The 13,261-nt window shown below is 45.4% G+C and overlaps 1 protein-coding gene across 12 annotated transcripts in view; it reads right to left on the minus strand.

Moving 5' to 3' along the window:
* The window catches only part of LOC137524716 (ubiquitin carboxyl-terminal hydrolase 22-A), a 207,824-nt gene that overhangs the window by 75,396 nt on the left and 119,167 nt on the right, over positions 1-13,261 (minus strand). For all 12 annotated transcript variants that reach the window (XM_068244897.1, XM_068244894.1, XM_068244895.1 and 9 more), the window contains one exon: positions 7,391-7,538. In XM_068244897.1, coding sequence (XP_068100998.1) covers positions 7,391-7,538 — 148 coding nt within the window. The remainder of the gene's footprint in view (positions 1-7,390; positions 7,539-13,261) is intronic.

A 13,261-nucleotide genomic window follows, 5' to 3' on the forward strand; every position in this document is an offset into this window, starting at 1 on the left:
CGCTCCCGGCGGCGGAGAATGTGCATGCGCACTACCCCCGACTGGCTCAAGTACCTGAACCCATAACAGAAGATCCAGGTGGCGGAGGAGGACAGCGAGGGACTGATTAGCCTGAAGGGGGCAGGAGGAAGCCCCAGGTATGTATTAAACTTTCAACCATCTCAGGTTTACTTTGTTCTCCACACAGGGAATCCACGGAGAATGTTGTGCACATCCAACACACAGAGTTGTTGTCTATCAACCATAACCCTGGATCAGATTGTACATGAAGAATGTGTAATAGAGGAAGAATCGCCTCATTCTCCTGAAAAGTACCTGCACATCACTCTTACATGTACCCACAGTTACATTGCCTAGGGCCTGATAGATGTTCTTTGTTCCTGTCTGTACCTTCTACAAGTACTCTTACCAAGGACTAGTTTTAGTCTATGACTAAAAGTATTATGCCGGGAATCCACGGATCGACCCCAACCGCATCCCCGCGGATTGATTACCGATCGCCCCCGCCGGCCCTTCCTCATCAGCGCTCGATTCCCTGCCATTGTCCGCAGGCGGGAATCGAGAGGACGGGGGTCGAGCGGCTTGATCGGGCCAGCTGAATATTATCAGCTGGCCGGATCAGCTGGTCGATACACTGTACAGAAACGTACCGTGTATCCCCAGCATTAGAGGCAGAAGATCTGCCAGATGTCCAGGTAACTGGTTTTGTTTAAAAGGGAATAAATATGGCAGCCTTTATATCCCTCTCACTTCAGTTGTCTTTTAAAATTCCTAAACGTTGGCAGTTAAAAGATGCATTTCACGTTATATACTTTCAATCAACAAGATTGTAATATGCAAATTAGAGGAGTCTGAGTCGGTGGAATCCTAATCTGAGTCGTTGGAGTCGGATTTTTGTACTGACTCCACAGCCCTGCTTATTAGTATGCAGTGTCTACATTTGTATACAAAGTCTGAAGAAGGCTCATTAGCCAAGGGCTCACCGTTTTCCATTTCAGTTAGCCAATAAATGGTATCATTCTGATTGAAAGCTTCAAAACGTCTGGCTGCCTAATTTTAAAGAGACTAACACAATTTTCAGCTTCATTTCATCTATCCTATAAGTTCCTATACCTGTTCTAATGTGGTCTGGATTACTGCAGTCATTTCTAGTTGCACTGTCTCTGTAATATATCTACAACCACCAAAAGAAAAGGAAAACCTCTTTGGGCCATAAATAATATATCCAGAACAATCTGAATTTCAATGATTAAAATTTATAGTCTTTATTAAACATACAAACAAAGCAAATTCATAAAAACAATTAAAACCAGTCTCATGGTACATATCAAAGGTTATAGATACTCTCCACCTCAGGATTACAATTATAGTCAAATCACACTACAATAGTATAGTATGTAGTTCATGGGGCAGGGTGCCGTCAAATGTGCATTATTGTGCAAATAACAAATAGTCCTCATCAAGAGTAAAGTGCTACTGTGCATACAAGTAGAGTTAAGAGTTAAACAAACCAAAACAATTCCCAAATGAACCAGATCAAACAATCAGTGCTCTGTACATGCCTGCGCCCACACCCAACAGCGTGGGCGCACGCATGCACACAGTAAGTGTAAATTTACAAAAGATACAAAAATTACGTAACTGCGTGCGAATGGATGCTACCAATCTCAAACCGTCCACTCCTGTGTCAAAAAACGCAAGAGCCAAATCGTGCTGAAAGCTAACAAGTCTGAACAGCGTTTGCAGAATAAAGTGCTTTGTGCTATATCGTATGATGCCAAAGCAAACAACGCATAGTGAATGTGAAAAGGCACCACTTACCCAAATGAACTTCCAAGAGGGGAACTTCCTAGGCGTTCTCTGGGGTCCCCTCTTGGAAGTTCATTTAGGTAAGTGGCGCCTTTTCACATTCACTATGCGTTGTTTGCTTTGGCATCATACGATATAGCACAAAGCACTTTATTCTGCAAACGCTGTTCAGACTTGTTAGCTTTCAGCACGGTTTGGCTCTTGCGTTTATTGACACAGGAGTGGACGGTTTGAGATTGGTAGCGTCCATTCGCACGCAGTTACGTAATTTTTGTATCTTTTGTAAATTTACACTTACTGTGTGCATGCGTGCGCCCACGCTGTTGGGTGTGGGCGCAGGCATGTACAGAGCACTGATTGTTTGATCTGGTTCATTTGGGAATTGTTTTGGTTTGTTTAACTCTTAACTCTACTTGTATGCACAGTAGCACTTTACTCTTGATGAGGACTATTTGTTATTTGCACAATAATGCACATTTGACGGCATCCTGCCCCATGAACTACATACTATACTATTGTAGTGTGATTTGACTATAATTGTAATCCTGAGGTGGAGAGTATCAATAACCTTTGATATGTACCATGAGACTGGTTTTAATTGTTTTTATGAATTTGCTTTGTTTGTATGTTTAATAAAGACTATAAATTTGAATCTTTGAAATTCAGATTGTTCTGGATATATTATTTATGGCCCAAAGAGGTTTTCCTTTTCTTTTGGTGGTTGTGTTTTGATTGAAAACCTAGTGGCATGGTATTGAATAGAGAGATATACCTCATGGGTTTCTCATATCTGTAATATATCTAATCTTTTCTTTGTCAAGCGTTGTCGACCCAGGGAGGAAGGAGCTGTCTCTGCTGTGATAGGGAGAAGTTATGCACGCCCCCTCCAGGCTGTGTGTGTGCTTTGTGTATCCCTCACAGTCGTCAGTTTGTGAGGCTGAGGGGGAAGGGAGCTGTTGCCTGTCACATGCAGAGAAACTGTGACTAATCCCAGACTGGAGTGCAGATAATTCACCATGTAATAAAAACTTGTAGTATACTGCAACATGAGAATATACAGGGGTTGGACAAAATAATGGAAACACCTTGAAAATCAACAAAATATATTTTAATATGGTGTAGGTCCACCTTTTGCGGCAATTACAGCCTCAATTCTCTGAGGTATTGATTCATACAAATTGTGAATTGTTTCCAAAGGAATTTTAGCCCATTCTTCAGTTAAAAAAAGCCTCCAGTTCTTTTAGAGACGATGGCGGCGGAAATCGACTTCTTACTTGAATCTCTAAAAACTACCATAAATGCTCAATAATGTTGAGGTCTGAGGATTGTGGTGGCCAGATGAGATGCTCAACTTCATTAGAATGTTCCTCGTGCCATTCTTAACCACCCTGGCGTTCTATTAAGATCGCCAGGGCAGCTGCGGGAGGGTTTTTTTTAAATAAAAAAAAAACTATTTCATGCAGCCAACTGAAAGTTGGCTGCATGAAAGCCCACTAGAGGGCGCTCCGGAGGCGTTCTTCCGATCGCCTCCGGCGCCCAGAATAAACAAGGAAGGCCGCAATGAGCGGCCTTCCTTGTTTTGCTTACATTGTCGCCATAGCGACGAGCGGAGTGACGTCATGGACGTCAGCCGACGTCCTGACGTCAGCCGCCTCCGATCCAGCCCTTAGCGCTGGCCGGAACTTTTTGTTCCGGCTACGCTGGGCTCAGGCGGCTGGGGGGACCCTCTCTCGCCGCTGCTCGCGGCGGATCGCCGCAGAGCGGCGGCGATCAGGCAGCACACGCGGCTGGCAAAGTGCCGGCTGCGTGTGCTGCTTTTTATTTCACTAAAATCGGCCCAGCAGGGCCTGAGCGGCAGCCTCCGGCGGTGATGGACGAGCTGAGCTCGTCCATACCGCCCGGCTGGTTAAACAATTCTAGCTGTATGGATTGGGGCATTATCTTGGTCGCCCAAAATTCATAAATAGTCTCGGCTGTTAATTCTTCCATGAAGGGAAATCATTGGCCCGGCAAATTTCCAAGAAATAGCACCCCAGATCATCACAGAACCCCCGCCATGTTTTATGGTTGGGAGAAGGCAGTATGGATGAAATTGGATGTCTCCAAACGTACACTTGGCCTGAGGTCGGAAATAAGGTAAACGATGATTCGTCAGAGAAAATCACATTTTTCCACTGCTGGAGGGACCAATTCTGGTGGTTTCTACACCACTCTAAACACTTTAAACATTTGTCTTTGAGGGCAGAGGTTTTCTAATTGCAGTTCTTCCGTGGAATCCAAATATGTGCAGCTCCCGACGAACAGTTTTTGTGGAAACTGGGTTCTGTAGGTGTTCATTCAGCTCTGCAGTGATTTTAGGAGCCATGGTCTTGCGAGCTTTTCTAACAATTTGATTTAGAGTCCGACGGTCTCTCTCAGACAACTTAGACTTTCAGCCACAACTGTGCTTTGCTGAGGACGTTTTTCCTTCTCTTTTAAAGTCATTACTTTTGAGACAGTACCTCTTGAAATGCCAAGCATTCGGGCAGTTTCTGTTACAGTAGCACCTGCCATACTAGCACCTCTTTGAAAGTCTGAGAGATCTGCCATTTTTTATAAATTATAACCAACTTTTGTTTAAATATCTGTAAAAATTAAACATATCAAAACAAATTAACAAAAAAGAATTACCATATGTCAAGTTTTGATTGCTTAAAACATGTTCAAAGATTATGCCAAAATGTTAGGCGTTTCCATTATTTTATCCAACCCATGTATATATATGTATAAACAGTGGGTTGCGTAAGTTTGGGCAACCTTGCTAATCGTCATGATTTTCCTGTATAAATCATTGGCTGTTACAATAAAAATGTCAGTTAAATATATCATATAGGAGACACAAACGGTGATATTTGAGAAGTGAAATTAAGTTTATTGGATTTACAGAAAGTGCACAATAATTGTTTACAGGGAGGGTTCACGGAGAAATAAAAATACTAATCCACTTACCTGGGGCTTCCTCCAGCCCGTGGCAGGCAGGACATGCCCTCGGCGCGCTCCGGAGGCTCCCGGTCTTCTCCGGTGGCTCACCCGACCTGCCAGGCCGGCTTCAAGGTCGGGCTCTTGTGCGCTCCAACGTGCGTCTCACGCGGTCGCGCTGACGTCAGCGGACGTCCTCCAGGCTGTTCTGCGCCTGCGCAGTAGTCCGTAGGACGTCCAATGACGTCAGCGTGACCGCGTGAGGTGCACGTTGGAGCGCAAAGAAGCCCGACCAGAAAGCCGGCCTGGACAGATCGGTTGAGCCACCAGAGAAAACCGTGAGCCTCCGGAGCGGCGTCAAGGGCACGTCCTGCCTGTCACGGGCTGGAGGAAGTCCCAGGTAAGTGGATTAGTATTTTTATTTTTAAAACTCTGTGGATCTTCCCTTTAAACAAAATTAGGCAAGTGCATAATTTTGGGCACCACAAAAAAAATAAATCAATATTTAGTAGAGCCTCCTTTTGCAGAAATTACAGCCTCTAAACACTTCCTGTAGGTTTCAATGAGAGTCTGGATTCTGGTTGAAGGTATTCTGGACTATTCCTCTTTACAAAACATCTCTAGTTCATTCAGGTTTGATGGCTTCAGAGCACGGACAGCTCTCTTTAACTTATACAACAATTATATTCAGGTCTGAGGACTGAGCTGGCCATTCCAGAACGTTGTACGTTGTTCCTCTGCATTGTTCCTCTGCATGAATGCCTTCGTGGATTTTGAGCAGTGTTTAGGGTTGTTTTGTTGAAAAATCCAGCCCCGGTGCAGCTTCAGCTTTGTCATCGATTCCTGGACATTGGTCTCCAGAATCTGCTGATATTGAGTGGATTCCATGCGTCCCTCAGCTTTTAAAAGTTTCCCAGTCCCTGCACTGGCCACACAGCCCCACAGCCGGTAGCAGGTGTTTTTCTTGGAATCCTGTGTTCTTTTCCCTCCATGCATAATGCCCATTGTTATGCCCAAATAACTCAATTTTAGTTTCATCAGTCCACAGCACCTTATTCCAAAATAAAGCTGACGTGTCCAAATGTGCTTTAGCATACCTCAAGCGGCTCGGTTTGTGCTATGGGCGGAGAAAAGGCTTCCTCTGCATCACTCTCGCATACAGCATCTCCTTGTGTAAAGTGCGCCGAATGGTTTAAAGAAGCAGAGTGACTCCATCTGCAGCAAGATGACATTGTAGGTCTTTGGTGCTGGTCTGTGGGTTCACTCTGGCTGCTCTCATTTGTCGCGTCTATCTATCCGAGATTTTTCTTGGTCTGCCACTTCGAGCATTAACTTGAACTGAGCCTGTGGTCTTCAATTTCCTCAATATGTTCCTAACTGTGGAAACAGCTGAAATCTGTGAGACAGCTTTCTGTATCCTTCCCCTAAATCATGATGGTGAGCAATCTTTGTCTTCAGGTCATTTGAGACCCCCATGTTGCTACTCTTCATAGAAAATTAAAAGAGGAGGGAAACTTATAATTGACTTGTCTTGTCTTGCCCTAAGTGCTAAATTGTCACTGTTTGTAGGACACCTGAGCTGACACTACATCTATGTCAGAATGGGTAGTTTGGGATCCTTCTACTTCCATGTTCTCTGTTTTGGATGGGCTTCTCCCCATTGTGCTGCCCTGTCTCCTGTTTGTGGCTCTGACTGCAGCCAGTGGCACAGAGGACAATGAAGCAGCAAATGCTCTGACCACTCACGCTATGTGTAATTTCCAGCTCCTGCCCGGTTGTTCACAGCAGCCGTGGCTGGGAGGGTTATGGGTTTGCATACTTGAGAAGTGCTGTTCATTCATGAGCGTTATTTCTGAAGTATGCAAGCCCAGAATGCTATCATCCAGGCAGGCATGCAAAATTACAGGGAGAAAACAGAGCATGCACTGCTTCTGACTTAACAGCAAAAAAGAGGGGTTCCCATTAAAAACAGTGGCCGCTAGTCAGGGTGTTGGGCAGAATTGGGAGGGGGGGCAGTTGGCAACAGGAGGCCTTGGGCACTGGAAAGCATAAATCAGTGGTGTAGGAGCAGAGGAACAACGTATTGCCTACCAGAATTAGTGGAAGAGGTGTCAATTATACACTACTCAGGCCCCAGGTAGCGCCATCAATTTGGGGGTGGAGATAGGGGAGATCTGGGGGGCCTGTAGGCCAGCTCTGGGCACCTGCCTTGTATTTCCCCAGCCTTATTCATCAGTCTACTTTTTCATACCACCCAGCTGGAATAAAATTGCTGGGGAAAACACTGGGTATAATTTACAAAAAACAAAAGCAAACTAATATCATCACTAACTGTATCTAAAAGTGGCACAATATAATGTCTACTACTCAAGGAGACAATATTAGGTAGAAGATCATTAACTCATCTTTAGTATGTGAAGAGACAATAAGAATGTGTGTAAATATAAATGAATTTGTTTAAATGGTTTGGGAGGAGAGGTACGCACCTCCCTTGGGTTAATCTATGCGATAGAAAAACATGTGGATATGTGTTTTCCTACCAATAATTGTTGCTCAGTGTAAGGTTGAACATTTTATGTACACAACACATGGCATAATAATAATGGAGATTTTGTGAACTCACCTTTGCAATGTCTATGCAGCACATCTAATGCAGCAATTAGAAATTCATGTGCATCCTGTTGCTCATACCCTGCTAAATGCCGTGCATGTGTCCATACAAGGTGCAGTAGCCTATAAGGAATGTGTGGCGAGCGATGCCCAGAATAGAACTACAAGAAGAAAGAAAGACAAAATTAAAAAGGCATTTAAAAACACAGACACACACACACAATGACAAAGTATACCTGAGATGAAATGATGCAAAAGATCATTTTTACTTACTTGGGGCTTTCTCCAGCCCCCCCCACCCACCACAATACTTTCTAAACCAAACCTTACAACTAGCACTATCCAGTCAGGCAGGTACAGTTCTCCTCACTTTCGCCAAACACAGACTCGTCCATCAGATTGCTAGACAACTGGAATTCACTACTACAGAGAAAACATATCAACTGCTCAGGAGTCTAGTGGCAGCATGCTTTACACCATTACGGCCAACGCTTCGCATTGCACTTGGAGATGTAGGGCTTAAACGCAGCTGCTCAGCCATGCAAACCAATTCTATGAAGCTCTCTACACACAGTTTTTGATCTAACCTGAAAGCCGTACATAGTATGGAGAGCTGCAGCTAGTGAGTCAGCAATATCCACATCTATTTATTTTATTAACCAACAGAGAAAAGGCTATTTAACCACTTGAGGACCTAGCCCTTACACCCCCCCCCCCCCCCCCTAAGGACCAGCACTGTTTATTCAGATCTGTGCTGGGTGGGCTCTACAGCCCCCAGCACAGATCAAGTGACAGGCAGAGCGACCAGATCGCCCCCCCCCCCTTTTTTCCCCACTAGGGGGATGATGTGCTGGGGGGGTCTGATCGCTCCTGCATGCTGTGGGTGGCGGGGGGGCACCTCAAAGCCCCCTCCACCGCAAGATTCCCCCTCTCCTCCCTCCCTGCCCAAGAGATCTGAGGCTGCACAGGAACGGATCTGTCCTGTGCAGCCTCTAACAGGCTCCCCGCTGTCATGTGACAGCGATCCCCGGCCGCTGATTGGCCGGGGATCGCTGATCAACGCTGCTACTGTAGCAGCGTTGTAAAAATGTAAACAAAGCAGATTATTTCCGCTTGTGTTTACATTTAGCCTGCGAGCCGCGATCGGCGGCCCGCAGGCTATTCACGGAGCCCCCCGCCGTGAAATGACAGGAAACAGCCGCTCGCGCGAGCGGCTGTTTCCTGATTAATTAGCCTGCAGCCGGCGACGCAGATCTGCTTCGCAGTTCCTGCAGCTGCCACTTTGCCGACGCGCGTTATGAGTGCGCGGTCGGCAAGTGGTTAAAGAGACTCTGAAGTCTCCCGAAAATGAGGTTTTTAGTGTAAAAACCTCATTAACATTATTGTCCCTCTTAAAGGGAAGGTTCAAGCAAAAAAAAAAAAAAAAAAATGAGTTTCACTTACCTGGGGCTTCTACCAGCCCCATGCAGCCATCCTGTGTCCTCGTAGTCACTCACTGCTGCTCCAGTCCCCCGCTGGCAGCTTGCCGACCTCGGAGGTCGGCGGGACGGATTGCGTACATTTTTACGCATTCCCGCTAGTGCAGGAGCATTAACACATTTTCACGCATTACTGGTTCAATGCGTAAATTTTTACGCATTGAACCAGTAATGCGTAAAAATGTATGTGTTAATGTTCCTGCACTAGCGGGAATGCGTAAAAATGTACGCAATGCGGCCCGCCGACCTCCGAGGTCGGCAAGCTGCCAGCTGGGGACTGGAGCAACAGTGAGTGACTACGAGGGCACAGGATGGCTGCATGGGGCTGGTAGAAGCCCAGGTAAGTGAAACTCATTTTTTAATTTTGCTTGAACCTTCCCTTTAAAACGCAGCAGAACCGCGGCTGAAAACCCCCTCAATCACCCCAAGCTCACGGGGGTACATCGCGGGTTCCTTGTGCATAGAGGAAGCGCAGCTCTGCCTCTATGCGCGTCAATCAGCCCAGATCGCCGCCTCTCCCCCACCCCTCTCAGTCTTCCTTCACTGAGAGGGGCGGGGGAGAGGCGGAGATACACGCTGATTGACGAGCATAAAGGCGGCAGCAAATCCACGATCAAGAAAGTTGTGGATTTTGCCTGCCGTGTATCCCCGTGAGTTTGGGGTGATTGAGGGGGTTTTCAGCCGCGGTTCTGCTGCGTTTTAAGAGGGACAATAATGTTAATGAGGTTTTTAAAGTAAAAACCTCATTGTCGGGAGACTTCAGAGTCTCTTTAAGTGATCCTTTGGTAAAAAGGATATAAAGTCTGTCATGTTTATTTTCTTTTAAACAATGCCAGTTATCTAGGAGCTCTGCAAATCACATATAGCTGGCGCTGTATATTGGCCTGAAGAAGTGGGTATAATTCCCCATGAAACGCATTACCATAGTGCAAATAAACTACCCCCTTTTAACCAAATACTTGTCTTTGATTGAGGTAAGCTACCTCTTTAAAATATATATAAGTTTTTAATATATTTTATCACATTTGGGCCCCTTCGCCCCTTTGGTCTTGTCCAAAATCACCACATTATAAGTCATCCAAGGCTTGCTTTAAATGTTTAAAAGGCAAAGTATCAATAGCGTAGCCAGGCAATTCACATTCTTTGAAAAGAAAAATACACCAGTCTTCATAGCTCTCTTACTAAAGTGACTTTAAAGGGGAACTGAAGAGAGAGGTATATGGAGGCTGCCATGTTTATTTCCTTTTAAGCAATACCAGTTGCTTGGCAGCCCTGCTGATCCTCTGCCTCTAATACTATTAGAAATAGCCCCTAAACAAGCATGCAGCAGATCAGGTGTTTCAGACTTTAAAGCCAGATCTGACAAGACAAGCTGCATGCTTGTTTCTGGTGTTATTCAGATACTACTGCAGAGAAATAGACCAGCAGGGCTGCCAGGCAACTGGTATTGATTAAAAGGAAATAAATATGGCAGCCTCTGTATACCTCTTACTTCAGTTCCCCTTTAACCTCTGAAACGAACAAATAAAAGGTATGCGTTAAACCAACTTTATGAGATCTAACGCTTAACACTTGTTCATAAAAAGCGTTCCCAAATTACGGTAGCCCCCTTGAATGTAAAGTATACAGATGTCAGAGATTATAGTTATTCTTAAAGGGAACCTTAACTGACTTAAAAAAAAAGTTTAACTTACCTGGGGCTTCCTCAAGCCCCCTGCAGTTGTCCAGTGCCCTCACCGGTCCTCGATAATGCTTCGGTCCCCTGCTGCAGCCTAGTTTCATTTTTGGCCGACAGTTGGCGAGACACTGCGCCTGTATGGCCCTGGCCGTGTGCATCTTTGTTTGCGTTGCCGTCGACAAGATTGTCCTGCACAGACGCAGTAAGAGAAAATCTCGTACTGCACCTGTGGAGGACGCTCTTGACAATGGGAAGGCGAGCAAGGATGTGTGCGGCCAGGGCCGGCAGACTCAGTCAACCGAAAACAAAACTAAGCTGAGGCCGGGGACCGGAGCATCATCAAGGACCCGCGAGGGCACAGGACGGCTGCAGGTGGCAAGGTAAGTGAAACTGGTTTTTTTTAGTCGGTTAAGGTTCCCTTTAAAATATGAAACGTGACTCAGGCTACAAGCTCACATTTCTAATCAGTGAAGGGAGCTATAAGGAGTGTGAAAATGCATATGGAGCAAAGGAATCAATGCTGTAGTTTACAATATGAAACATTAGTGCATTCTAACATGATGTTTGATTTCAGGTGCTCAAAAGTTTGGGACTGCATACGTATTAGCCAAACTCTTACTACAAAGCTAAGCTGTTGTAATATGCCGTCAAGGAATTCCATAAACAACATCATGTGGAAAGCAGCATATATTGCCCTAAAACCTTTATATAGTGTTCCATATTCATTATCCTAGATGTGCAAGCTACTCAACATACCATCATAAATACTGGCTTTTGGACTGTGTGCTGGTAACTATCCAGATGGTCCTTCTTAGCCCAAAAGGTATTGTGTTCAAGATTTCCCAAAATAATTTCAGATATTGATTTGTCAGGTCACAGGACAGTTTCTTCCTTTGTCTCCACCCTAAATAAGCTTTGCTCCAGAGAAAGCACTGAGGTTTGTGAATCCTGTTTATATAGGTCTTCTTTGGAGATAGAGATATATATATTATATCCTTGGGGCTTCTTCCAGCCCCTTGCAGCTGGACTTCCGTTCTCCTGCCGCCAGCTAGTTTCGTTACCGTTGACGCGCCAACTGCGCCTCTGCGTCCCAGGCCACGCGCATCTTTCTTCATGCTTCCGCCAGCATTAGCGCAGGACGCTATTGCGGGCGGGAACGCGAAGAAAGATACGTGTGGCTCGGGGCGTGCAGGCGAAGTAAGTCAACGGTAAAACTGGCTGGCGGCGGAAGAAAGGAGGATCGTGGACAACTGGCGCAGGACAGGAAGGCTGCAAGGGGAGAAGCCCCAGGTAAGTGAAACTATTTTTTATTTTTAATATTCAGTTCTGCTTTAACTTGCATTTGCGGGTGCAGGAACCAACTGCATTCACATAAAGACATATGAAAGTGTTCCTGAGCGCATGCAGTCATTTTTACAACAGAATTGTGTCTTTAACCTCCTTAGCGGTAACCCCGTGTGTGACACGGGGTAAGCCGCCGGAGGGTGCCGCTCAGGCCCTGCTGGGCCGATTTAAATAATTTTTTTTTTGCTGGACGCAGCTAGCACTTTGCTAGCTGCGCCAGCACCCCGATCGCTGCTATCCGGTGCGGCGCGCGCCCCCCCCCCCCCCCCCGACCCCTGCGCTGCCTGGCCAATCAGTGCCAGGCAGCGCCAAGGGGTGGATCGGGTCTCCCAATGACGTCCCGACGTCAGTGACGTCATCCCGCCCCGTCGCCATGGCGACGGGGGGAAGCCCTCCAGGAAATCCCGTTCTTTGAACGGGATTTCCTGATCGCCTATCGCCGGAGGCGATCGGCGGGGCTGGGGGGATGCCGCTGAGCAGCGGCTATCATGTAGCGAGCCCTGGGCTCGCTACATGATTTAAAAAAAAAAAAATAAAAAAAAAAACTGCTGCGCTGCCCCCTGGCGGTATTTTTCTTACCGCCAAGGGGGTTAAAGTGACACTGAAGCGAAAATAAACTTTTCATATAATGAACTGTATGTGTAGTACAGCTACGAAATAGAGCATTAGTAGCAAATAATTCATTCTAATATTGTCTCCAGTACAGGAAGTTTTAAAGAGAAACCAAGAATTGAACTTCATCCCAATCAGTAGCGGATACCCCCTTTCCCATGAGAAATCTTTTCCTTTTCTCAAACGGATCATCAGGGAGGGCTGTATGTCTAATATTGTAGTAAAACCCCTCCCACAGTGTGATGTAAAGACCATGGTCCTGACAGTTTCCTGTCTGTGAACCTCATTTCATTGCGAGAAATAGATGTTTGCAGCTGTTTCCAACTGCCAAAAAAGCAAGCAGCATCTCCTTCCACTGACATCACCTGTCAGCAGTAAAAATGTCACCATGTGATAAATGTGAGAATGTATATCAGGAAGAGGAAAGATTTTACAACGGGCAAACACTGACTAAATCAATTATAGATAATTGTAAAAATGAAGCACTTTTTTAAAAATTACATTATTTTCATTGGAGTTCCTCTACGAAACTTCAGTTATGTATGCAAAAGAGCTTCTCTGACCTCTCACAAACTTTGGTCAGCTACAGTGTCGTTTTCAGAAGCACTTCTACAAAGAAACCGGCAGACAAATTTAGATAAGATTTTACTGCAGGGAAGTTCAAAGGGTCATTAGCTCTGCTTGTTTTATAGTATAAAATACAGAATGTGGCTTGTAATTGCAAATATAATAGAATTATGCAACGTTACGAAATAAAAAAAACGTTATATAT

This window comes from Hyperolius riggenbachi, chromosome 7 (genome assembly GCF_040937935.1).
Source record: "Hyperolius riggenbachi isolate aHypRig1 chromosome 7, aHypRig1.pri, whole genome shotgun sequence".
Taxonomy (NCBI): domain Eukaryota; kingdom Metazoa; phylum Chordata; class Amphibia; order Anura; family Hyperoliidae; genus Hyperolius; species Hyperolius riggenbachi.